General features: G+C 41.6%; 2 protein-coding genes across 3 annotated transcripts in view; one reads left to right on the plus strand and one right to left on the minus strand.

The window, feature by feature from the left end:
• Window positions 1-2907, plus strand: part of UCMA (upper zone of growth plate and cartilage matrix associated) — a 30049-nt gene extending 27142 nt beyond the window's left edge. The window contains exon 5 of the mRNA XM_075855077.1: window positions 2539-2907. Within this exon, the coding sequence (XP_075711192.1) occupies window positions 2539-2636 (98 nt within the window). The 3' untranslated portion in view covers window positions 2637-2907. The remainder of the gene's footprint in view (window positions 1-2538) is intronic.
• Window positions 2908-5499: 2592 nt separating this feature from the next.
• The window catches only part of MCM10 (minichromosome maintenance 10 replication initiation factor), a 52019-nt gene continuing 29829 nt past the window's right edge, over window positions 5500-27689 (minus strand). For both annotated transcript variants that reach the window (XM_075857410.1, XM_075857409.1), the window contains exons 14-20: window positions 22251-22467; window positions 21978-22119; window positions 14858-14976; window positions 11957-12070; window positions 7896-8041; window positions 7270-7312; window positions 5500-6277 (exon numbers count right to left, since the gene is read on the minus strand). In XM_075857410.1, the coding sequence (XP_075713525.1) occupies window positions 6200-6277; window positions 7270-7312; window positions 7896-8041; window positions 11957-12070; window positions 14858-14976; window positions 21978-22119; window positions 22251-22467 (859 nt within the window). In that variant the 3' untranslated portion in view covers window positions 5500-6199. The remainder of the gene's footprint in view (window positions 6278-7269; window positions 7313-7895; window positions 8042-11956; window positions 12071-14857; window positions 14977-21977; window positions 22120-22250; window positions 22468-27689) is intronic.

The following is a 27689-nucleotide window of genomic DNA, read 5'->3' on the forward strand; positions in this document are numbered from 1 at the left end:
AAATTAGCAATTTTGCCGTTTGTTTTTACGGCTTTAAATAATATCCTAAACTTTATTTTTTGGGTGCTTACGATTGCGGGGATACCATATATGTGTAGTTTTTATTTTATTTTTTACACTTTCACTAAATAGAACCAAGGATTATAAACTCCTTTAATCCAACACGGAGTGTGGCAAGAGGTCGGTTGGTGCATAAACAAAAGTATAAACAAAATGGGAAGGTTATAAAAAGGAAGACATACTGGTAGACCAAGGAAGACGTCAAAGAGTCAGGATAGAAAACTGAAAATAGTACTGGTTTTCGTTTGTTTTTTATTCTAACCGTTCCTTCTTAAACATAACAAATAAATGTTTTGCCGGTAAAAACCACAACCACATAGAAAAATGCATTACATTGCACCTCAATGTCAGAATATAGCTTTTCTTCAGAATAAAAGGCATAGCAACTCAATGACATGCTCCGAACACAGTTCGAAACTCAATCTAAATGAAAATTTATGGTGGAAACAAAAATAAATAAAATTGGTCCACGACCAGACTCCATCCTTCAAAGCCAGTCGGTCAACCACTCTTCCAGAAAGTATGAACCAGCATAATGTAGAATATGGTTATTGTGGCAATTCCATAATTTTTGCAAGGGGTTGTAAGATCAGTTCTGAATTTTGTTCTAACCTAGTGGTAAACTTGTGGCCTTCAAAACATTCCATGGCAATTTAGAGCTCAATTTTTTTTAAAGAGTTTCTCACTGGGGGGGGGTCAAGATTAATATTCGAGTATAAGGAAAATATTTTGTTTGTGAATCAGTTACAATGGAATTATAACTGAACTTTAGCTAAAGGTAGCAACCTCGGTACCGGCAATTCGGCATGTGCGGAAGCCTGCACACATACGATTGTTCACGAGACCATTTCTGGTCCCCTTACCCTTCAGTAGGTTATTACAAAAAACCTAGACCAGACACTAGCAAAAGGAAAACTTTTTTTTTTTTTTTTAAATTAAAGAAAGGTTTTCTTTTTCCCCCTCTACTGGGATACATTACAGTTTTGGTAATATATAGTGTATATGGACCAGATATATTTTTGAATAATCCTAAACTTAGCTGACTAGCGGTATGTTCACACAGGGAAGTTTGGTGGGGAAATTTCTAGACTGAATTTTCTTTCTTATATGTGGAAATAAAAAAGTTGTTTCTGCAGCAGGTGCATGGATTTCTGCAAACCCCATTCAGGCGAATGGCACAATCTACCCCGTGTAAATATATCCTTGCAAGTGGTTATTGCTGCATAACGAAAACTTCTAATATAGTTTGTGTTTCATTACCATAACATTTCGGATCTCCGCTTGCCATTAGTGAATGGGAACCATTTTTGATTAGCTATGTTCACAGTGTTTTTTTTAATTTATGTTTGGTATATGCTGAACACATCCATAGGGCTCTCTAGACCCAACATATGCCAAGAGTGTCCTTCTGGCATAGCTTTTTCAGCTGTACTGAAAAACGTAATAGACTATGCTTTTCAATACAGAGGGATCCCACAAAGAAACTTTACATCTGAGTCTAAGGGTGATGTAAGCAAATATATGCCATACAGTTGCTTAAATTGGAGGTTTACATTTATCACACCCAAATTTCCTCAGCATATGCGCTAAACGAAAAAATATATATTTTAACAGAGCCTTCCATTCAGAGGCTGGAACACATACAGACCTAATACTTCATACGGTTGAGATTTTGCACTTCAGGCTGATAGCTCTTAAATACACTCGTCTTGAGCGTTTTCTACAATATATGATAGAAATGTGTGCACCTATGTTTAGCCGGTTTCCCAACTTTTCAGTGTTTGTGCAAAAAAACACTGTGGCGCACTGTGGTGTTCTATAGTAAAATATTAGTCTACATATACAGCATTTTTTTGGGGTTGTTTTTGTGGTAACTGGTGTTTTTATGAAAACACGGCATGTTCTAGGTATGGTGTTTTTCGCTATAGTCTTTTGAATACAACTTAAAATACGCCAGGAAACCTCATGTACAAAACGACACTTTAAAAATGCATGTTAAAGCGTCATGGAATGTGTTTTTGGTAGAAGTCTTTAAGGCTAAATTGAAACAGGTATTTTGTCTGGCAGTTAATAGAGGTTTATATAGACTGAAAAAAGATTAGAAACCCATCAGCTTTGAGAAATATTAGGTCTGTACAGGTTTTCAGCCTCAAAATGTAAACAAAGGCTCCATTCACTGACTTCAAGCAGAGATGTTGAAACTGGTGAGGAATTAAAACACAAAGCATGCAAGAAGTGTGTCACTTCATTTTTATATATATATATACACATACATTTTTCAAAAATACTGTAGAGATTAATTTTATAGTTTATCCTTATAATGGTTGGAGCTCCTTTTTATGTTAGAACTCCAAATCCTCTGCCTCCTTTTACCCGACCACAGTTAAGTTGCGAGGGGGAACTTGTGAAATGTAAAAGACATCTTTGCTAATACAGCTGAAAATACAGGCTCAATAACCTTTTCCCGTTTTCCTACAGAACAAGAAGAGCGCACCCGTGAACAAGTGGAACAGTGGCGCCAGTGGCATTATGATGGACTGTCTCCTTCCTACCTTTACCAACGTCAAAACATTTAAGACCTATAGAATAATTGTATATAGAAGAGTTTTCCATCAATAACTCACTAATAAAGTTCTGCTGTAGCTCAGCATTACTAGTAGCCAAAGACCATAGGTTGTATAATCTTTACTGGTTTATTTGCAGACCATTTGTTGCTTACATGCAGATTGTCTGGTTGTAAAATTTGTTCGTTCTCCAACGCGCTCTTGTAAGAAAACTTTTAGTAAGTGTTAAAAGCTTTCTGGCGTATCATAATGGAACATAGTAGGGGAAGACATAGTATTTGTGCGTGGGTGGGTGGGAGTTTAGAAGCAAATGTCTAAATGTAAACAGTTCACAAAGGTTTCAACCCCAATAAATGTCAAATACAAGTGATATCACGGATATAATTGTTATTATTGTCAGTAGAATCTTCAATATAATAGAATTAGAAAACCGCTCACCTTTCCAAGTGACCTGTTAACATGAGGCTATACACAACCTTGTTATGGTGATGCCAGAAATGGGGTAAAACCACACTTGTCTTTAAAAGGGGTGGTCTACTACCGGACAACTGATGACCTATCCACTGGATAGGTCATCAGTATATTATCGGAGTGGGTCCGACACCAGAACCGATCAGCTGCTCCGGTGGCCTGCTGGCACCGGATGTTACGGCACATTATAAAATGTACGGAGCCGGAAGCAGTTGGCTCCATACAGTACACAGAGGCCGTGCTGCAGCTCAGCTGCTATTCCATGACCGGAGTCATCTGCTTCCGGCATGGACATCCGGTGCCCGGAGGCAGCCGGAGCGGATTAACAGTTCGGAGTCCAGGTGTTGGACCCTCACAGATCATGTCTGATGACCTATCCAGGGGATAGGTCATTCGTTGTCTGGTAGTGGACAACCCCGTTAAGGCCTTCAGCATTAGGTTCTGTTCACATCCACGTTGAAGGCTTTTTAGGTGTCTGTCATTTCTCACCAGATCTGTGACAGACAAAATAGAACAGCTCCTATGATGGAGCAGAATAAACGAAACCACTGGCAGTTGCTTTAGGAAAAAGTTGTACATCAAATTTTAGCTGTTTTATATAAACATTGTTAAAAAACTAAATAAATAAATATCTGCGATATTCTGATAAATCATCTACAGTAACCCAGGGAAAAAAAAAAAAAAAAAAAAAAAAAAAAAAAAAAAAGAATAGGGCTATTAACCAGTTAGTGACCGCCAATAGGTGTTTTTACGGAGGTCACTAACAGGCCTTATTCTGATGCAGTAGCTTTTTTACGGCGCCAGGAGCAGTAGCTGGAGGTATCCGAGAGCAGACCTGCATAGGCACCAATCCCACCCCTCAGATGCGGTGGTCATTAGCGACTCAGTGGTTTTAGAGGGAGGGGGCTCCCTGTTACCCCATTGACACACCCGCGATGCGTTCTCGGGGTGCCGATGGATTTTATGGCAGCCGGGGGCCTTACAAAAGGTCTGTAGTGAATGCCTATTAGACCACTTACATGCAATAATACACTGCAATACAGAAATATTGCAGTGTATTATAAAAGCGATCAAATGATCGAATGGTAAAGACCCCTAGTCGGACTAAAAGAAAAAAAAAAATTGAATTAATTTAAAATTCACTTTTCCCCTTACAAAATACAATGAGAAAAAAAAAAGTTACACATATTTGGTATCGCTGCGTCCGTAACCACCCCAACTATAAAACCACACATTTAACCTGCATGGTGAACGACGTAAGAAAAAAAAAAAAAAAAAGCCTATGCCAGAATTGCGGTTTTCTTTTTATCCTGCCTTTAAAAAAACATGTTGAAAAGTGATCAAAAAGTCGCATGTACTACAAGATAGTACCCATAAAAACTACAAGTCATCCCGCAAAAATATCCCTCACACAGCTGTCAGCAGAAAAAAAAAAAAAAAAGTTATGGCTCTTAAAATATGGCGAAGCAAGAACAAATAATTAAAAAGGAAAAAAAAAAAAAAGAAGTGTTTACTGTGTAAAAGTACTAAAAAAAACAACAAAAAACTATTAATTTCGTATCGCCGAAGCTCCAAAATACTATTAAAAAAAAATACAACTTGTCCTGGAAGAAACAAGTCCGACGGAAAAACGAAAAAAGTTATAGCTCTTTGAATGATACGGTCATTAAGGCCTAAAATAGGCTGGTCACGAAGGGGTTAATGCGTGGTTTGCAATTACAAGCATTTCTCACTGGGAATATACTTAGAATGACATGGCAAATGTAGAAGACTAAATTGTTTGTACAGCCCCTTTCGCATATTAATGGCAACTGCTGTGAACCAGAGTCCAGTGGTCCCCATCACCGTAGCTACCAGACTGGATCCTACAGAAGAAGACACCAGCGCTGGCTGCTGTAGTACATGCTAGCATTTGGGAAAAGGGTCACTAACAGATGGAGAAAGAAATGGGAGAAAGAAAGAACGGGAGAAAGAAAAAAAGAAACCAAAAAAAAAAAAAAAAAGAAAGGAAAGAAAGGAAAAAAAGAAAGGAAAGAAAGAAGATTGTGACATATTAACACAGATTTTTTTTTGATTTTTTATTAGCTCAAATTAATCTTAAAGCGTGCCTCCAGTTACAGCTAGCTTTTACTATGTTATGGCACATAATACTCTCTATTACAGGTCCATCCGGGCTTCTATTGGGTAATAATGAACACTGGATTTATTTTAAATCCAAGGATGTAGTTGGGGGGGGGGGGGGGGGGGGGGTCACTACATTCTTGTACTAAAAATCTATCAATATTGATCCTTGGTTTAAGATAGCATACAACATATACTGGTTGAGCAGTAGAATAGAAATAAAGGATACAGCTCCTAGCCCTATCTGTACAGTCTCACAGATACACAGACCACCATACCATTTATAATGATTTATTACAAATACATACAAATGCACTTACAACTCTTCTCTATATCGATTATAAATCTGCATAAAAGACATAAATCAGTAAAACATTGTGACTTCGTGTAACATATACATATTTACAGACCATTTTGTACATGCTGTGTAGACTAATGGTATATTGCGCACATATGACACTTGATCTTGAGTGCACGGTCCCAGTGTCAAACAGGTATCAGAGATGCCCATTCTGGGACAAAAAAAAGATTATAAAACATTTTAAAAATAAAATGTCTAAGTCGAAAAGTGATCAATTCACTTTAAAGATAAAAAGCGCACAATTGCGCAACATAGGGAGCAGCGCCCTCGCAAGGGTCATTTTTGCTAGCTTGCACTCATAGTTCATTTATGCACACTGCATCCTAAATTGGAAAGTGATCAATGTCATTTTTGTGGCACGGACAATGAGGTATGCAGTTTGTGTCCCGTATATGAAAGTAGATCATTATTTCAGTTCGGTAAAATACTGCCCATCCATAGGAAGATTGGAAAGAAACAAGATGGAAAATACTACTCAAAGACACTCAGGAAACACTCACAAAATATTTGCCAGTGAGTGTAAAGAGACATTGAGTACTAGTGTTCCAGTCATCCAGTTGCATTTGGGCAATAAAGTGGACTTTGGTTTAACTCTGTGTAATGTTGTAGAGTACTTTATTATCTAAGACTTAAGAAATTTGCCATGCTCCTCTCCTCTTGGCAGCAATGTTTCACCTCCAATTTTCGGTCCACTTTTTTCCTGTATAGTTAACAAAAAAAAATTAAAAATTTGACCACAGAAAAAGTGCACAAATAACAATAAAGTGTTATTCCTATTTTATAAAGTGATGGCATATCACTAGGATATGCCATCAGAGTAAGATCGGTGGAGGTCCAACCTATGCACTGATTTAGCACCGTGTTCCCTTCTAAGTTTTCAATGCCCAGCAGCGCCCCTGGCTGTTCCCTGCACAGTGGGTTCCAGGTGCACAGCTGTGCCAGGAAAAAAAAAAAATGTGAAAGGAATGCAGCATGGAATCAGCACCTTCATTATCAGGATCGGTGGGGGTCCCAGATGTCGGAACCCCACGGCATTTGGCATATCAGTAGGTATATTCTGGCAATGTGCCATCACTTTATAAAGATGGGAATAACCATTTAACAAATCTCTAGTTTAACAAAGTGCTGTCCAAGCAAATATCATTCACAGCCCCTCATTACAATTAATACCAGTTAACATCCGTGTGTGCAGCAAGTAGTAGAGAATATGTTAACATGGTAATTTTCAGAATAGATTTTGGTTGCCATTCCAAGTTGGATACAGATTGCCACGTACACCCTGTTTTTTTGTCACACATACAGTTAGTACTTGTAACTAGGTCATGCTGCTTCATCCGAGCTGGCCTGCAACAGTAAATTATGGGGCACTACGGCAACCAAAAAATGTCTTCAATATTTGGAGACATGCACCCCCCCCCCTCTATTGATGTGGCTAGTCGAGTGAAGGCTCCCACCCCTCACCGCCCATAAATCAAGGCAATGCTGTTACTAATAGAGGCGGACAATGTAAGGATTGATGAAGTGGGCTAGTTGTGTACACAATTCTAACTAATCTAGTCATAAAAATGTTAACCAGGTACCACAAAGTCTAGAGGGTACGTAGATATGTTGTTTGACCCTGTTTAATCCTAACATAGTCAAGAAACCCCTCCACAGAAATCAAAATCTTCAATACTACTGTTCTAAGCGTACCTTAAGCATGCCATCGCGTTCCCATTTGAACAGTCCACATGTACTAAATAGAAAAAATAAAAACAGGAAATTAAAAGCCATCTCCTATATTCTGGGTTTTAATGTCCAAAGATGAATGGACTATTGTATTCTAAGGCTAGAGCTCTACGGCATCTCTACGTAAGAAGACTTGCATTTTAACTTTCGAGCTGCAGTACAGTAAAATACTTGGAGTGACAACTCCTGTGGACTGCAGCTCAACAGTTAAAATTGAAAAGTCATGCTGCAAAAAGTCTTCATGAAGCCCTAGACGAAAAGTTAATTTTTTCTTCTAATAGTTTTGCTTCTTAGTCAATCCAATTTATAATATGTTCATATTGTGCAAGATGGTCTCAGGATAAGCAATCGACGTTCTCCAGAGACTGCTTAGTTGGTCCTTTATAGTCGCCGACCCTGTGGCTTCTGGAGAAAGCAGAGTGGAGACAACAAGAGCTTTACTAGCACCATTGCCACTTTATTCTAGTGATCAGCAGGGCCAAAAATTATGTAAAACGGTTTAAAATATTCAATGCACTAGCACATTCGTTTCATTAGGAGGCGCAGACTAACTATGTATCTTATAATACCACATTAATCGGATGTTCTACCTGCAGGTCTTCTTAGGGAGTCGGTCTAGTGCAATCGTCCGATTACCACATGGACACTTGAAAAAGCGTTTCACACCATCATGCCAATGGAAGTCATGGTTTTCACCAACACACGTGTCCAGTGGCTTGTAATGTGTGTACTTACACTGTTAAGACAAGACAAAAAAAATACAACAGGTCAGACATAAAAAAAACAAAAAAAAAAAAGACATGAACAGGATATAGGTTTTCAGCCTCTAGACATAAGCAAGCATCTTTTCATTCACTGGCAGTAAGCACAGATCCTTGAAACAGAGGAAAGCTGATGCCGGAGTACCACATTTGGTTTTCTTTATAGCTCTTGGCCTTCAATATGATGGATTTAAAGAGGATCCGTCACTAGTTTATTAATTCCCTATCTCCTAACTAATCTAATAGACGCTATGATGCTGATAACTACAGTGTGATTTGTTTTCTAAAACTTTTTATTTGCAAAGTTGTGCGTTTTTCTAAATAGGCTAATGTGGCTATAAGGCCTTGTTCACAGTATATTCGATGCGTTTTGCGCACTGAAAAAATGCATGCGTTAAACCCTTCCCGGCATCCGCCGTACATGTATGTATATATGTATATATATATATATATATATATATATATATATATATATATATATATATATATATCTCAAATGAGTTGCAAAAGGACTAGAAAATATAGTCAAGACATTGACAAGGTTAGAAATAATGATTTTTATTTGAAATAATAATTTTCTCCTTCAAACTTTGCTTTGGTCAAAGAATGCTCCATTTGCAGCAATTACAGCATTGCAGACCTTTGACATTCTAGCTGTTAATTTGCTGAGGTAATCGGGAGAAATTTCACCCCATGCTTCCAGAAGGCCCTCCCACAAGTTGGATTGGCTTGATGGGCACTTCTTGCGTACCATACGGTCAAGCTGCTCCCACAACAGCTCTATGGGGTTGAGATCTGGTGACTTCGCTCTCCACTCCATTACAGATAGAATACCAGCTGCCTGCTTCTTCCCTAAATAGTTCTTGCATAATTTGGAGGTGTGCTTTGGGTCATTGTCCTGTTGTAGGATGAAATTGGCTCCAATCAAGCGCTGTCCACAGGGTATGGCATGGCGTTGCAAAATGGAGTGATAGCCTTCCTTATTCAAAATCCCTTTTACCTTGTACAAATCTCCCACTTTACCAGCACCAAAGCAACCCCAGACCATCACATTACCTCCACCATGCTTGACAGATGGCGTCAGGCACTCTTCCAGCATCTTTTCAGTTGTTCTGTGTCTCACAAATGTTCTTCTCAAACTTCGATTCGTTTGTCCATATCACTTTTTTCCAATCTTCCTCTGTCCAATGTCTGTGTGCTTTTGCCCATATTAATCTTTTCCTTTTATTAGCCAGTCTCAGATATGGCTTTTTCTTTGCCACTCTGCCCTGAAGGCCAGCATCCCGGAGTCGCCTCTTCTCTGTAGACGTTGACACTGGCGTTTTGCGGGTACTATTTAATGAAGCTGCCAGTTGAGGACCTGTGAGGCGTCTATTTCTCAAACTAGAGACTCTAATGTACTTTTCTTGTTGCTCAGTTGTGCAGCGGGGCCTCCCACTTCTCTTTCTACTCTGGTTAGAGCCGGTTTGTGCTGTCCTCTGAAGGGAGTAGTACACACAGTTGTAGGAAATCTTCAGTTTCTTGGCAATTTCTCGCATGGAATACCCTTCATTTCTAAGAACAAGAATAGACTGTCGAGTTTCACATGAAAGCTCTCTTTTTCTAGCCATTTTGAGAGTTTAATCGAACCCACAAATGTAATGCTCCAGATTCTCAACTAGCTCAAAGGAAGGTCCGTTTTATAGCTCCTCTAAACAGCAAAACGGTTTACAGCGGTGCTAACATAATTGCACAAGGGTTTTCAAGTGTTTTCTAGCCATCCATTAGCCTTCTAACACAGTTAGCAAACACAATGTACCAATAGAACATTGGAGTGATGGTTGCTGGAAATGGGCCTCTATACACCTATGTAGATATTGCATTAAAAACCAGACGTTTGCAGCTAGAATCGTCATTTAGCACATTATGTATAGAGTGTATTTCTGATTAATTTAATGTTATCTTCATTGAAAGAAACTGTGCTTTTCTTTCAAAAATAAGGACATTTCTAAGTGACACACACATTATATATATATATATATATATATATATATATATATATATATATATATATATATATATACACATATATACACACACACATACATACATATACACACACACACACATGTATGTATGTATGTATGTATGTATGTTACAACCGACACTTCCGGGTAACGAGCAAGATCCCGCTTGTATAACCGTTAAATACCGTGGCATTTAAATGACTAAAAACAGGAGAGCGACCCCTTGTAACGTCCCAACGCCCCCCTCCCCGCGGTGAGATTGGGGGGTGCCGTTGGTTGGCATGGCAGCCTGATGAAGGCCCCCAGGTCCGCCATATTTATACTCCTATGAAGCATCCGGCAGGGCTTCATAGTAGACTGTCAGAACCACGATATACTGCAATACATTAGTATTGCAGTACATCGTGCAAGCGATCCAACAATCGCTGGTTCAAGTCCCCTAAGGCGACAAGTAAAAAAAATAATAATTTAAAAAACAAAACACTATTTTACAGGTTTTTTTTTAATAAATAAAAAATTTAAATAAATGAAAACCGTCAGAATTGCTATTTTGTGGTCACTTCATCTCCCACAAATAATGAAATAGAAAGTGATCAAAAAGTCACATGGTACCAATATAAACTACAGCTCGCCCCGCAAAAAATAAGCTCTTATACCGCTACATCAAGAGAAAAAAAAAAAAAGTTATGGCTCTCGGAATATGGCAACAAGTCACATTTTATTTTTAACTATCAATTTTTTTCCTTGTAAAAGTAGTAAAAAATAAAAAAAATAAAAATATACATTTGGTATTGCTGTAATCGTATTGACCCACAGAATAAAGTTAACATGCAGTTTTTAGCACACTGAACGCCGTAATAACAAAACCACCCAAAAGTTTGGGGAAAATCGATGTTTTTTTCCTATTCCACAAATATTTTTTTTTGCGTTTCCCACTACATTATAAAGTTCAATAAATGGTGCCGTGAAAATCTACAACTCGTCTCGCAAAAAAAAAAAAAGCCCTCATTACGGCAATACTGATGGAAAACGAAAAAAGTTATGGCTTTTGGAAGGTAGGGAGGAAAAAACTGAAGTGAATAATCAGAAAAATGGCTGTGGCGGGAAGGGGTTAAGCGGCCTATTCAGATCAATGGGAAATCGCATTGTAGTGCATAAGATGCTTTTACTTTTTTTTTGTTTTTTATACGCGAGTGTTAAAAAAAAACAAAAAACATTAGTGGAAAAAAAAAAAGTCAATTCCTGGCACATAAAACGTGCCGAAAAAACCGCCCAATTCCCATAGTCAATGGAAGTTCTAATTAAGTGCCCAAAAAACGTGGCGAAAACGCGTTGCAAAAAACGCTAGCTAGCTATTTTTTTAGAGAGCCGTGTGAACAAGGCCTAAAAGCCAAATATTTATTTTCACTCTGGGCGTGTAATGTTTTCTGTATGACGCTGTATGCCGATTGGACAGCTTCTCCCCCTTCCCTGCCCAGCAACACAGTGTGATCATATAGCATACAGCTTTCATTCCTGACTGCTAACTAACACAACTGGAGATATCGCCATTTGAAAAAGAACTACGAACCTGGTGTCATATGAAAGTTTAGGATCTCCTCTTTTATATGAACCGCTGTTCTAGGTGGTCCACAGCCCGAGATATGGCTGTTTGAGGCTGGAGGGAAGGGGGATCCCTTCAGTCTCTCACACTGTGTGGAGCAGCTTCATGCCGATTGGACCCTCAGAGGCTGTGCGGTAGCTCCAGCTCAGAAGAATCGCTGCTGTTGATGCCCATTTGTGAAGTATAGCATCATTTACATATTTATTATTTTAAAAGTTATGAGTTTTTTTACTAAACGTTTGGGGACACTATTTGGCAGCGCCTATTAAATAGTCACTCACCGTTTTACAGGTCACCACACGGCATTTTTGTTCCCGTATACTTTTCATCTTCTCCTCCATTTGTTCTTTTTTCACAAGGGGATCAAAATATTGTTCTTGAATCTCTGCTTCAGCCTAAATTACCAATGACAACCAAGGATTACATACAGGTTTATAATAGTGAACTCTATAAGAGGAAATAAAAATACAAACTCAGCCAGATTATTTTGTAACCATAGTGCAGTTTTGGCATGCATCCAAAAGTAGGGCTGCCAGTCTAAATGTAAAAATAGGAATTAGTCCCTACTAGTAATTCCACAAGTCCTTCCTGACAACGCACATAGAATTTGCCCCTTGACCTCTGTAGAGACATGAATCGCCAATGCTTTCCAAATAGTTACTTCATGACTTGCTGCAACATGGGGTATTTAGAATCACAATAATATTACAAGAAACAAGGGAATATATGGTGCGGTCATGAAGGACTTGCGGAAACCGAATTACCGGTAGACACATTCCTATTTTACACTAATGTGCTGCTCTGTAAATTTGCTCAACAGGTTTGCTTTTTCACCCCAGGAGACGATGGCCCTTATGGAATTCCTTGAGGAAGCAAGTTCCCTTGTGATTTATAGGATTTCATGGTTGCGGATTTTCACCATTGGGCTACGGTGCTCTTTGATGCTTCTCGCCTCTGTTTTTTGCCTTGAAATTGGATGAATAGATTATTCTCTCTTCGTCAGGGTATAGTCAATTCCAAATATTGGATTAAAGTTCTCACATTGATGAAATGAAACATTTTAGATTGCACAAATTTTTTGCAAAAAGGGAGAATGATGATGTCCTGATTATTGTGGTAACTAGTAAACAGCTTTGAAGAAAAAAAAGGAATCTAATAATTTAATACTATCTGATCTTCAAGTATTTTAAACTCGTACAACAGTGATCCAAACGGGACTTCTGATCCAAGATAGAAAGGCGGCACTTGTCTGGTGCAAACCTTACTAGTAATCCAGGTCACTCGTGGGGTGAACAAAAACATGTAAATTTCAGTCTCAGGGACAATGCGTTTCGGTGTACACCCTTCATGTGCCAAGTAATTAAAAAGTCTTAATAAAAAGCCTGGATCTCCCCACCTCTGAGCAGCAGGGATAGCTACCAAAAATTTTGCTTAGTTCCGGTGCTCCGTCTGAGATTTCCGTCGGGTGAACACCACAACGGAAAGTGAAACTGAAACCACAGCTTCTGTTTCAGTCACCATTGATATCAATGGTGACGGAAACATTGCTAATGGTTTCTGTTCGTGACCATTCCGGCAGGTTTCCGGTTTTCCGACAGAATCAATAGCACAGTCGACTCCGCTATTGATTCCGTCGTTAAAAAGGAAACATGCCGCGATGGTGACGATCGGAAACCATTAGCGATGTTTCCGTCACCATTGAGATCAATGGTGACTGAAACGGAAGCTGTGGTTTCACTTTCCGTTGCGGGGTTCACCCGACGGAAACCTCCGACGGAACCCCAGAACGGTGAGGTGAACAGGTCCGTAGTCTGCTCTCCTTCTGCCAGCCTGGATCGCTGTGAGGGGAGCGTAAAAAAGGCAGTTAAAAACGTATCAATTGTCAGTTTTTCATAGCCGTTTTGCATCAGCGTATCTCAATATTTGAACCCCAGCCATCTGAACATTTTTAACCGCCATTTGCCATCCATTTTTCATGGCTGTTAATTTTTTATATATATATTTTTTTATTCGTTTGGTGTTTTCAGGGGGATGGGACAAAAACCCTCAGTTCCCATGTAGATAGTACCCCTTTAGATTGTTACAACAATGATTTGGGGGGGGAATCAACGACTACTTTTTTTTTTTAGGTGGCTATTTTAAGGTGTATTTACTATTTCGTTTATTTGCACTTTATTTTATTTTTTATTATGGCTGGTCTCTCAAAAAGTCAGAAAGGACCTGTAGAGGATTTTTTTTTTTTTTTACCCCACTGTAACAGGGGCTGCACAGAAGTCCAAGTTACAGGGAGATCAGCCCTGTTAGGATATGTCCACACAGAGTTCTTTGCAGGCAGAAACATTTTGAGGCAGATTTTTACCTGCCTGCACTTTGTGCCGCGTTTTTCGGCCATAGCCATTGAGAGTCGCGGGGAAAAACGCTTTCTCTGCCTCCCATTAATTTCAATGGGAGGTCAGAGACAGGAATGTCTCCCCCCCCCCCCCTGTGAGCAAAAATACACTTCCGCCTCCCATTGAAATCAATGGGAAGCTATTCCAGCCGTTTTTTTGGCACCGTTTCTGCGTCAAAAACAGAGCCCAAAAAAAAAACTCAGTGTGAACTAGCCCTTATAGTCATTATTGTCAAGGATAGGGCTGTACTGGGTGTTAGACCCAGCAGCCTCCCACTGTCTGCATCCCGGCGATCATGTGAACAGTCATATGATCACCAAGACCAAGCGCTGCTGCCTTTATTCTATACACCGCACTCATTAAGGCAAGGGGGGGGAAATTTAACTTCTGTGTTCCGGTCCATACAAAAAAAGTCAACCTACATGCGTGCGGTCTTGAAGGGACATAGCGGACATACTATAAAATTGCAAACAAAATAGAATTCTTAGAAGGGAACCTAAAAATACATGGAATGGAAGTCTTATAACATGAAACGGCAGCGTGGTAGCTCAGTGATTAGCACTTTTGCGCTGCAGCATGTTGTGCTTAGTAAATGTAGGAGAACTTTGTCCACATTTTTTCCCCACGACATTTCCATGATTGTAAAGAATTAACACCCTATACTGGATAAAACAGTAGTTCAAATGTAATTTATGAGGCACACCACAATTGTTTTAGTCATCACCATACATAATTATTCCCAATGCTTCAAAACGCATGTAAAGACATGACATACATCAATAAGTGCTATACCTCCTTGAGAACACCAGTGTGCTTAGACTTCGCTTTCAGAATCTTCTGGAACTCTTCAGACTGCATGTAAGCAAGTTGTTCTTTATGTCGTTTCAGTGATGGTTCACCCTCATCTGCAGCTATAGAAACCGACAAGGTTGTAAGCTGTACATTGTCGTCATTACTTTTGTAAATCTACGTCGTCAACAGTTGCAAATTTTGGAACACGCTGTATTTGCACTTACATTTTCGGCAGGGGATTGGCATATTATTAAGGATGCCGGAAATTGGCACAAATTATAGCCTAAATCTACACCTTCTCACTGCAAGCGTAGATTACAATTTCTGGCGTTAGGAGAGTCCTAGATGCGCCAAATTCATTAAGAGGCATGCACTTCTAAATAAATTTGGCGCATTTCACGTCAACATAATTTAGTTTAAGCCTGGTGTATGAAATGCCAGTCTTAACCCCTTCCCTCTTTAGCCACTTTTGACCTTCCTGACAGAGCCTCATTTTGCAAATCTGACATGTGTCACTTTATGTGGTAATAACTCCGGAATGCTTTCACCTATCCAAGCGATTGAGATTGTTTTCTCGTGACACATTGGACTTTATGTTACTGGCAAAATTTGCTCGATATGTTCAGTATTTAATTGTGAAAAACACCAAAAATTAGCGAAAAATTGCAAAAATTAGCATTTTTCTCAATTTAAATGTATCTGCTTGTAAGACAGGCAGTTATACCACACAAAATTGTTGCTAATTAACATCTCCCATATGTCTACTTTAGATTGGCATCGTTTTTTGAACATCCTTTTATTTTTCTATGACCTCACAAGTCTTAGAACTTTAGCAGCAATTTCTCACATTTTCAAGAAAATTTCAAAAGGCTATTTTTACAGGGGCCAGTTCAGTTGTGAAGTGGCTTTGAGGGCCTTATATATTAGAAACCCCAAAAAAAGTCACCCCATTTTAAAAACTTCACCCCTCAAAGTATTCAAAACAGCATTTAGAAAATGTCTTAACCCTTTACACATTTCACAGGAATTAAAGCAAAGTAGAGGTGAAATTTACAAATTTCATATTTTTCTGCAGAAATACATTTTTAATACAATTTTTTTTATAACACAGAAGGTTTTACCAGAGAAATGCAACTCAATATTTGTTGCCCAGTTTCTGCAGTTTTAGGAAATATCCCACATGTGGCCGTAGCGAGCTACTGGACTGAAGCACCGGCCTCAGAAGCAAAGGAGCACCTAGTGGATTTTGGGGCCTTATTTTTGTTAGAATATATTTTAGGCACCATGTCAGGTTTGAAGGGCTCTTGCGGTGCCAAAACAGTCAAAATCCCCCAAAAGTGACCCCATCTGGGAAACTAGACACCTCAAGGAAATTATCTAGGGGTGTAGTGAGCATTTTGACCGCACAGGTTTTTTACAGAAATTATTGGAAGTAGGCCGTGAAAATGAAAATCAACATTTCTTCAAAGAAAATGTAGGTTTAGCGATTTTTTTTCTCATTTCCACAAGGACTAAAGGAGAAAAAGCACCGCAAAATTTGTAAAGCAATTTCTCCCGAGTAAAACAATACCTCACATGTGGTAATAAACGGTTGTTTGGAGACACGGCGTGGCTGAGAAGGGAAAGAGCGCTATTTGGCTTTTGGAGTTCACATTTAGCAGGAATGGTTTGCGGAGGCCATGTCACATTTACAAAGCCCCTGAGGGGATAAAACAGTGGAAACCCCAAACAAGTGACCCCATTTTGGAAACTATACCCCTTGAGGAAATTATCTAGGGGTATAGTGAGCATTTTGACCCCACAGGTTTTTTGCAGAAATTTTTGCAAGTAGGCTGTGAAAATGAAAATCTACATTTTTTCAAATAAAATGTAGGTTTAGCTAATTTTTTTTCATTTCCACAAGGACTAAAGGAGAAAAAGCACCATAAAATTTGTAAAGAAATTTCTCCCGAGTAAAACAATACCCCACGTGTGGTAATAAACGGCTGTTTGCACACACGGCAGGGCTTAGAAGGGAAAGAGCGCTATTTGGCTTTTTGAGATCACATTAAGCAGGAATGATTTGCGGAGGCCAGGTCACATTTGCAAAGCCCCTGAGGGGACAAAACAATGAAAACGCCCAAAAAGGGACTCCATTTAGGAAACTACACCTCTTGAGGAATTCATCTAGGGGTGTAGTAAGCATTTTGACCCCACAGATGTTTCATAGAATTTATTAGAATTAGGCAGTGAAAATAAAAACAGTCCTTTTTCTTCAATAAGACGTAGCTTTAGCGCAAATTTTTTCATTTTCTCAACAAATAAAGGAAAAAAAGAACCCAACATTTGTAAAGCCATTTCTCCCGAGTACGGCAATACCCCATATGTGGTCATAAACTGCTGTTTGGGCAAACCGCAGGGCTCAGATGGGAAGGACCGCCATTTGGAGTGCAGTTGTTGCTGGATTGGTTTCTGGGCACCTGTGGGCCCAAAACAGTGGAAACCCCCCAGAAGTGACCCCATTTTGGAAACTACACCCCTCAATGCATTTACCAAGGGGTGTAGTAAGCCTTTTAACCCTGCAGGTGTTTTGTAGAAATTAGTGTGCGCTCAATGTTGCAGAGTGAAAATGGGATTTTTTCCATAGATATGCCAATATGTGGTGCCCGGCTTGTGCCACCATAACAAGACAGCTCTCTAATTATTATGCGGTGTTTCCCGGTTTTAGAAACACCCTACATGTGGCCCTAATCTTTTGTCTGGACATATGACAGGGCTCAGAAGTGAAGAGTACCATGCGGAGTGGAGGCCTAATTTGGCGATTTACAAAGTATTGGTTCACAACTGCAGAGGCTCAGATGTGAAATAATAAAAAGAAACCCCTGATAAGTGACCCCCACTATGGAACTGCACCCCTCAAGGCATTAATTAAGGGGTGTAGTGAGCATTTTCACCCCACAGGTCTTTTCCATAAATGAATGCGCTGCGGATGGTGCAAGTTAAAAATTTATATTGTTCCCTAGATATGCCATTCAGTGGCAAATATGTCATGCCCAGCTTATGACGCTGGAGACACACACCCCAAAAATTGTTAAAAGGGTTCTCCCGGGTATGACGATGCCATATATGTTGAAGGAAATTGCTGTTTGGGGACGCTGTAGGGTTCAGGGCCGAGGGAGCACCATTTGGCTTTTGGAGAGCGGATTTTGCTTGGTACTATATTTGTTTGAGTATTGCTGGTGTTTTATAATGTGGGGGTACATGTAAGCGGGGCGGAGTATATAAGGGGCATAGTCAGGTGGTATAAAACAATAAAATGATCCATAGATGTGTGTTACGCTGTGAAGCAATCCTTTCTGCACAGGCCGGTGTCGCACTGATAAATGGTGTCATTTCTTATCCCCCTTTTGGTCCACACTCCGCGCCTTTGTAGTTTGGGGAATTTTGCTGGGAAGTGTTGTCCTGGTATAATACGGGCACCGTCGCTTCCAGCGGATATGTTTGGGCCCTCCCTTCCTGGTTCCCTAATTTTAGGTCCTTGATAAAATCGCCTCTTGAAACAGAAGAAATGTTCCCCTCGGGCACAACTGCATATTTTTTTATTTCCTGACTTATTGGAGCCATAACTAATTTTATTTTTCATAGACGTAGCGGTATGAGGGCTGGTTTGTTGCGGGACGAGCTGTAGTTATTATTGGTACCATTTTGGGGTACATGCAACTTTTTGATCACCTTTTATCCTATTTTTTGGGATGCTAGGTAAACAAAAAAAAACGCAATTCTGGCACAGCTTCTTTAGTTTTTTTTATACAGCGTTCACCATGTATTATAAACTACATGTTACCTTTACTCTGCGGGTCAGTACGATTCCAGCGATACCTAATTTATAGCACTTTATGTTTTACAACTTTTTGCACAATAAAATTACTTTTGTAAAAAGAATGTATTTTTTCTGTCGCCAAGTTGTGAGAACCATAACTTTTTAATTTTTTTGTCGACGGAGTTGTATGAGGGCTTGTTTTTTGCGGGACGAGCTATAGTTTTTATAGGTACTATTTTTGGATACGCGCGACTTTTTGATCACTTTTTATTGTAATATTTGTAGGGCAAAGTGACCAAAAAACAGAAACTCTGGTAAAGTTTTTTACGGGTTTTTTTTACGCTGTTCACCGCGTGCAATAAATAATATAATATTTTGATACCTCAGGTCGTTACGGTCGTGGCGATACCAAATACATATGGTTTATTATTATTTTTCAATAATAAAGGACTTGATAAGAGTAAAAGGGGGATTGTGTGTTATTTGATTACTTGAAACTTTTATTGTTTTCAAACTTTTATTTTTTGCACTTTTTTTTACACTTTTTTATACTTTTTTTTACACTTTTTCTCAAGTCCCACTAGGGGACTTGAAGGTCCAACGGTCAGATTTTTTTTTTTCTAATACATTGCACTACCTATGTAGTGCAATGTATTAGATCTGTCAGTCATTCACCGACAGCAAGCCGTTTAGGCTTCGCCTCCCGGCGGGGCCTAGATCGGCTTCCGTAATGGCAGAGCAGGAGACCATTGTGTCTCCTGTTGCCATAACAGCAGTCGCCAGTCCCGATTGCCTATCAGGGCTGGCGATCTGCTAGTAACCGCTACGATGCAGCAATCGCTTTCGATTGCTGCATCGAAGGGGTTAATGGCAGGGATCGGAGCTAGCTCCGGTTCCTGCCGTTACAGGTGGATGTCAGCTGTACAGTACAGCTGACCTCCACCGCTGATGACGCCGGATCAGCTCCTGACCCGGCGCCATCTCGCCGGCAGCTACGGAAGCCGATCAGGCTCCGCCGCCGGGCGGATCTTGACCGGCTTCGGTGCTAGGCAGACCGGGAGGCCAGTATTAGGCCTCCGGTTGCCATTGCAGCCACCGGAACCCCGGCAATTTCATTGCTGGGGCTCCGATGAGCTGCAAACACCTTAAGTGCAGCGATCGCGTTTGAGCGCTGCACTTAAGGGGTTAATGGCGGGGATCGAAGCTAATTTCGGTCCCCGCCGTTACAGTCGGATGTCAGCTGTAAGATACAGCTGAGATCCGACGATGATGGCACCGACTCAGCTTCTGAGCCGGTGCCAAACGTTTGACGTACATGTACGGCATTTTGCGGGAAGTCAATGCTTTCCATGACGTACATGTACGTCAAATGTCGGGAAGGGGTTAATAAAGTCCTCCGCTTGTTTTTCTCCCCACTTGTCATGTTACAAAATGTCTAATCCAATGCAATATTGCCAGACAGTTCACATTCGCTTGTGCTTTAATTCTTATTTCCTTGAACAATAACTCATGTCTAGGGTTAATATAGCACCAGACATGAAAAGGAAACATGGCTGTAAAGAAGACACCCGATCTACAGTAAATTTGGCAGACCAGTATTACAAATAGTAGCATCCCTACACAGATTAATATTAAAGGGGTTTTCCGGAGAAAAAAAAATTGATGGCACCTCTGGACACGCCATCATTATCTGACCGGTGTGGGGGGGGGGGGGGGGGGGTGGTCAGACTCCCGGCATACCTGCCGGATCAGCTGTTTTGAAGGGGCTGCGGCGCTAGTGTGAGCGAGGCTTTTCACGGTATTCAGCAGTAAAGGGAATGAAGGGGAAGCATATTTTGCACGAGCGCCGCAGCCCCTTCAAAACAGCTCATCGGCAGGGGTGCAAACTTTCGGACCCCCACCGATCAGATATTGATGGCCTATCTTGAGCCACCAATTTTCTCTCTCCGGAAAACCCCTTTAACAGTCTGACCATTCAGAGTGAACTTCAGATTACAATAAACTACGATCTGAAAACACAGTAGATTTTTTAGCCATAAGCAAGTAAACGCTAACAAAACGGGGGAAAAAAAAAAAGGGCTATCAGAATCACTATGAATTATATGGCGTTTTTTCTTCAGGGAAGAGCTGTATATTATTTTTTTTCTTAATGGTACCATTTTGGGGTACATAATTATTATTTTTTTTTTAAAAGGGCAAAGAAAAAACAGCAATTCATGCTCTTCTCATGTGGTATAAACACTTACATTTATTTCACTGGCCGTTATTCCATTTTATTTTTACACTTTATCCCAATAAAAGCACTTTCATAGAAAAAAATAGTTTTGTCGCCACATTCCAAATGCCATAATTTTTATGTAGCCCTATGAGGTTTTTTGTTGTTGCAGGAATAGGCATGTTTTTCAATTGTGCCATTTTGGGGTATGTAGAACTCATGGATTAGCTTGTTTTTGTTTTTTTAAGGTGTTTAAAAAATTCTGCCATTGTTTTCCGGGATTTTGTTTGTGTCGTTCACTGAAGTATACATAACATTGTATGTTTATTATGCAGGTCGATACCAGATTTATTATTTTTTCCGATTTACAACTTTTGCACAATAAGTATTTGTAATTGAAAAGCTTTGTTTTTATACATTCCCACTATGGGACTTGACACCCTGACAGGCAACCTACGGAGGCCCTTCCTTAGGCATGGTTTAATAGGCACACAAGAACTACGGGGCTTTTGTTTGACAGAGGAAAATGAGCCTAACGCCTTAGGTGCTGTGGCTGCTATTGACCCTGGCATCTAAGGGGTTAAACAGTGATCAGAATTAAGTCTGATATTGGCCGTTACAGTGGAATGTCAGTTTTGAAGATGGAATAGCGTAGTAGACTATGCAGATGTCAGATATGCACAGGGATGTCAGAGGCTCCCTCCAGGAGCGTAATCCCCAGCCAGAGCGCTTCCGATGCTCCTCCCGACGTATACCTCCGACGGAAGGAAAATAACTTGATGTTAACCAGGCCTAAGCTGGAAACAATACCATCATCCTACTGAACAGAGGAAAAAAAACAAAAAAACAGCTGCCACATAGGGGGTGGACTAGAGTTTGATCACTTGCCAAGAGAATATCCAAAATGTTGTGACTACCTGGTTCTTCCATTTTATGGTAGGAATGAGGTGGAGCAAACAAGGTCCAAGCACTAGCAAGATATCTGCTCGCATATGATTGCCCTTAACAGAAAGATTTGTGAGCCTTAATTAATTTACTAGACTGCATATGGACTTGCACTGGACAAACAGATCTGAGTTTAGGTTCAAATCAATGCAGAGTAGTACCTTCAGGAGACAACACCTCTCTCTCTGCTCTCTGAACCACCTGATCAATATCTGTGGAGCTCGAGCGTTTCCTCTTAATACTGTTAGGATCTGCTTTTGTGAGAATCTGCCCTTTGGCTTGCAGCTTCCGAATAGCAGCCATCTGTTAACGAAAAAGAGCTATGATCTAGTATGATACACAATTAGACAAAAATATGCTACTTCTGCAATTACACAGTAGAGAAAAGCTAAATACATTTTTTTTTTATAATGATTAAGTGAGGTTCCCTCTACCTTTTTTGCTTCAGAAGGGGGGCTTAACTTGCTGACAAGAGGTACAGAAGAATCAAAAAACAGAACATCTTCTCCTTCAGAAAAACCACGAGCCAACTTAGGAGTTAACTTCTGAGTCGCTGGGAACTCGGAAGCTTGCTTTGGAGATTGAAATGTCGCTTGTCTTACACAAGCCGTCGTGCTTGATACTTCTGAGTTACCAGTACTCTCAAGAAATCTAAAAAAAGTAAACAGGAGATTAAACTTTTGCACAACAAAGCAATAATGTATGCAATACCACTTTATATACCATGTTCAAGTATGGTTAAAAAACGAAAATACACGTTCAATCTTGAACATCTTCCACTGTTCCGCAGCAATCCAGGAAAGACTGCCCTGTTAACCAGATATATATTTTTTTAAACAATTCCTTTATTTTTACCTTCCCGGTTTGTCATTTTTTTTTTTTTTTTACACACGCGGCTGTTATAAGGCTTTGTTGTCTGTGGGCTGTGTCCCCAATGAACCGGACAATATTTATTTTTATTTTTTACGTAGAGTACTCAAAAAAAATCCTGCTTTCTTGTTCGTTACATTGGGGCACACAGACCGTGGCACGTCCTAGAGCAGTCCGCAGTGCCAGGAACAGAACATCGTTCTTTCACAGATGCCTGCAATACTTTGCGACCAAGAGGAACATCTGCAGAGGCAGGTGAAGGTACGCACCTAGTAGAATTTGACAAACGTGTGCATAGAAGACCACGTGGCCGCCTTACACAAGTAAAAGGGCAGAGACCCGATGGCGCATAGCCCAGGAAGCCCCAACCGCTCTGGTAGAGAGCGGTGACCTGGAAAGGCGGAACAATGTGAAAAGCCGAAATAACCTTAGGAAGAAAAAGGAACCATGCAGAGCACCGCCTTGCCCTAATGAAGAATCAAAAGGAGGGTGAAGGTCACTGCGACCAGAAAACCCAACTTTCCAGTACAGAAGATTAAGGGAGCTGTTTCGCAAGAGTTAAAGGGGAGCCGACTGTAAGACATTGAGGTCACAAGAGGGAATCGAAGGGCGATAAGGGAGAACTGCAAAAAAGGCTTAATGTCAGCTTTAGATGTCAACGGGCAACCAAAACAAGATGGAAAGGGCAGACCAGTGCCCCTTCAGGGAGCGGAGAGCTAAACGCTGATCCAAAGTCCTAAAAAGGATAAAAACCTGGAAAAGGAAAAACGCAAGGGGGGGAAGCTTGCGATCCTCACACTAACCAAGGTAAGCCTTCCATGTAATAAACGTGGGCTAAAGAGGACATTCTGGCCTTAAGCATAGTGAGGAAAACACTCTCCGAAAAGCAACGAGCCCTCAGAACAGCAGCTTCAATAGCCACGCTGTTAAAAATAGTGACCTTAAATTCTGGGGTGAGAGGTCCCTGTGAGAGAAGGTTGGGACGGAGAGGTAAAGGCCACGGGAGGTTGGCCAACAAAGACTCTAGGTCCACATACCAACAGCAGCGTGGCCGATTCAGGGCTACCAGAATGGAACGAATCCCTTCCTCGTTGAGCCATCGGAGGAGCCGCGGCAGGAGAGGGAAGTCGTACAGGAGACTGAAGTCGGACCATGACGCCACAAGAGTGTCCATGACACAGTCCTCCGTATCCCAAACACGGGAGTTTGAACCTGCACCTTGATGAAGAGACCACTCCCAGGGATCCACCGTTTTGTGACAGAGAAAGTAGGAGATCCAATTGTCAACCCTGGGAACTTTAACCACTGAGAGCCGGAACATGACCTTCCGCCTAGACCAGGATCCTGGAAGCCTCAGCCATCACTGCAGAGCTGCCGTGGCGATTCAGATAAACCAAGGCCATGGCATTGTCGGTCTGAACTCCCAACAGGTGTCTGGACAGAGACGGATTCCAGTGCAGGAGACACAGGAAAATGGCTCTCAACTCCAGAAAATTGAAAAGGAAGACACTTGGGAGACCATAGTCCCTAAACCATGAGGTTCTGAAAAGTGCCCCCAGCCCTTGAGGCTGGCATCCGGAGGGGATCAGCCAGTTCAGAGGGGGGGGGGGGGGGGGGGGGGGACAGAGCGCTCCAGGGTACAGCCGGAGAATAGAAGTGATTCACCACTAAAGTGAGCAACTGACTGAGCGGGGAATGAATGAACTTCAGATCCAGCAACTGCAAGGGTAAACTGGGAGAGGATCGCACGCTGCAGAGGGCGCGTGTGGAACTGCCTCCATGATTGAGGCCACCATGGTCCCAAGAACCCGCATGTAGTGGCGGATTAAGGTCTGCACAGCTGTCTGTAAGGAAAGAATCCCCTCTTGAATAATGGAGACACGCGCTGGATGAAGGAAAACCTTGCATGGATGTGACAGCTGAGAGATTCCATCCGAAAACGACGGATCCAAACATGCGTGTTGAGGCGCTTGAGATCTAGGATGGGCCAAAAACAGTCCTTTTTTTGGGGACAAAAAGGTTGAAGTATAATCTCCGAAACCTTGAATTCAGGGGTACTGGAATGATGACCCCCTGAAGAAGCAGAGTCTCTATTGCCCAAAAAAAGTGTGGAACAGCGGACTGAAAAACGCTCTGGAGGGAGGCTGACAAATTCGATTTTGTATCCTAAACATACTACCCCTTGAATCCAGGTGGCTGAAATGGGAGAGAGCCAGACGTCTTTTTAAGCGCAGAAGCCTGCCCCCCACCAGAGGCCAGTCGAGTAAGGGTGCACCTTCAGGTAGAAGTGGCCTTGCCGGTTCCAACCTTTGCAGGTGGAGGTAGTGGACACCAGGAGAGTTGGGATGTGAAGGAAGGTTTGGCCTTCTGATCCTGTTGAGTCTGCAGCCTGGAAGAAGTGGTGTTGGAGAAAACACAAAAAGGAACAAAAACGTGGACCCGCCGTTTTGGAAGGTAGTGAACTTAGGTCTATTCTCAGGAAGATGGGTGCTTTTGCCACCCGTGGCTTCTGAGAATCTCATCCAATCTAGGCCCAGAGACTAGACCCTGAAAAGGGTAGAGCAGTCAGAGTGCTTGGAGGGTGAATCAGAAAACCAAGCGTTGAGCCAGATGGTCCTGCGAATAGTGACAGAGGAAGCAGAAGCCCATGCCACTAGGCGGGAAGCGTCAAAGGCAGCTTCAAAGATATTCTGGTAACAAATAATCTAAGCAGCAGCACTCAATGTCAGGCAGCAGCTGCAAAAGCAAATAGGGTGTATATTGAAGATGAAAACCCAGGATTCAAATGTAATATAAAATCGCTCTATAAATCCCTTGGAAGGCCACATCTAGAATATGGAATTTCGTTTTGGGCTCCACATTGTAAAAAGGACATAGGAGACTTAACTGAAGAGGGTTCAAAGGCAGGCAACGAGAGGCACATGTACGCGGGGCTAATAGTGGACTTGTTTCCCTAGAGCTCCGCACCACAGCAGGAGTATCCAGTGTATTTTTAGCTGCTCATTCTACACTAATTCCTCCTGCTCCTATTCAGGGATCTTTTGATGGCGAAAGGGAACGCCAAAAAGTCCGGGATCGTGACCAAATCTTCGTCTGTTGTGTCGGAGCCTCCATTACAGAGTACACATGCGGAGCAAGCTGTGATGGCGCCGGACCCGCCTCACTCTCCTCAGCTGCAGGCATCCTCGCCGGACCGGATGCTCAATATGGATGGAGGTACCCCGTCCTTTTCGAAGCCTGAGCCCTGCCTCAGATTTATTGGGGGATGAAGGGTCCAATGCCTCCTCCGCAGAGCCTGCGGTACAGGTGTTCTCATTTAGCCAGGCTGGGCAAGATGGCGACTCTCAATCTTCCTCCCCGCAGCTACAAGCCGACACTGGTACATACTCGGGGGACAAGGTTCTCATTGCACACTTTTCACAACTTTTACAGCAAGAACTTGAGAAAAACGTGTGTAAAGATCACATCTGAACATAAAGCTGATTTTCATGCTTTAGGGTTTAGAATGGAAGCAATGGAGACCAAAATTGATAACAGTGACGACCGTTAATCAGCACTCTGACTGTATTGACGACATTTACCAGCAGCTTGAGGTAGCCCAACCTAAACTGGAAGATATGAAAAATAGATCCAGGCGGGAAAATTTCCGTATCAGAGGGCAGTCAGAAAATATCCTGGACTTGGAAACTGCAGTACATGAATTTTTTAAACAGCTCCTTCCTGATCTACCTGACCGCTATTTTGATGTTGACAAAGTACATAGGGCGCTTACTGCTCCCCGCTCCGATGGTTAGCTCAGAGAGGTGTTTGTGAAACCGCATTATTAGGGCTCATTTACACGAGTGTAATATAGGGACCTATATTAGTCTATGGGGCCGTGCAGACAGGTGCGTGATTTTCACGCAGCGTATGTACGCTGCGTGAAACGCACGACGTCCTATACTTGTGCGCTGTTCGCGCATCACGCACCCATTGAAGCACTTCCGTGGGACAAGCGTGACTCGTGCAACAGCACTGTAAAGGATGAATGAAAACAGAAAAGCAACACGTGCTTTTGTTTACAAATATCCAAACGGAGTGTCAATGATGGCGGCTGTGCGAAAATCACGCAGCCACGCATCATACGCTGATGACACGGAGATGTTAAGTGCCTTTTGCACACGCAAAATGCCGTGTTTTTTGCGTGCGCAAAACGCACACGCTCGTGTAAACCCGGCCTTACTCTGTGAAAGAAAAGGTCATGAAAGCTTCTAGATCTGCAGATCAGCTGCGATTCCGCAGCTGCGACATACAGATCTTCGCACCATCCAGCGGCGTCGGTCCTTAAAATTTTGATTCGCCAAGAGATTAGATACAGATTGACCTTCCCCTTTCAGCTCACATTTTCGTATCGCAATCGGCCATACAGTTTTGCTTCTCTCCAGGAAGGTGAGACCATTATGGAACGTCTGGGTCTTCTTTCAAAAGATGGCATATGCCTCTGCCGAGGAAATCACCACGGCCGGCGTCATCTTCTACAACACGTATTAGACAACTCTGGAGCTCCAGATCTTCGACCCGGCCTTCGACTTTTGCCACCTGATCTAATGGAGTGACAAATTCCTTAAACAGATCCATCCTTTGATAACTGAGGAGTTTTTGTCATCCAGATCCGATTGAGTCAGAGAGCTCTCCTTCTGACAAAGCCTCCCTGGGAGGAGATGAAGCATCAGACTGTGCCTCTGGGCAGGGGAGAGAGAGGTGAAGCAGGAGAAACAGGAAAAACCTAAGTCAGTCATGTAGACCTGGCATCGGCCTCTAGTTTGTGCCATTGTTCTGTGATTCCTCCTAGAAATTTATGAATAAATTGACAACTGGGAGTTACCATTCCCCTTGTTTGCACTGATTGGACATGGCCCGTCTGTGTAGCTACTCAGCCTTATATGGTAACACGCAGTCAATTTATTCATAAATTCCTAGGAGGAATCACAGAGGAATGGCACAAAGCAGATTTCTAAGAAAAG

Source organism: Rhinoderma darwinii, chromosome 3 (assembly GCF_050947455.1).
Source record: "Rhinoderma darwinii isolate aRhiDar2 chromosome 3, aRhiDar2.hap1, whole genome shotgun sequence".
Classification (NCBI taxonomy): Eukaryota; Metazoa; Chordata; class Amphibia; order Anura; family Rhinodermatidae; genus Rhinoderma; species Rhinoderma darwinii.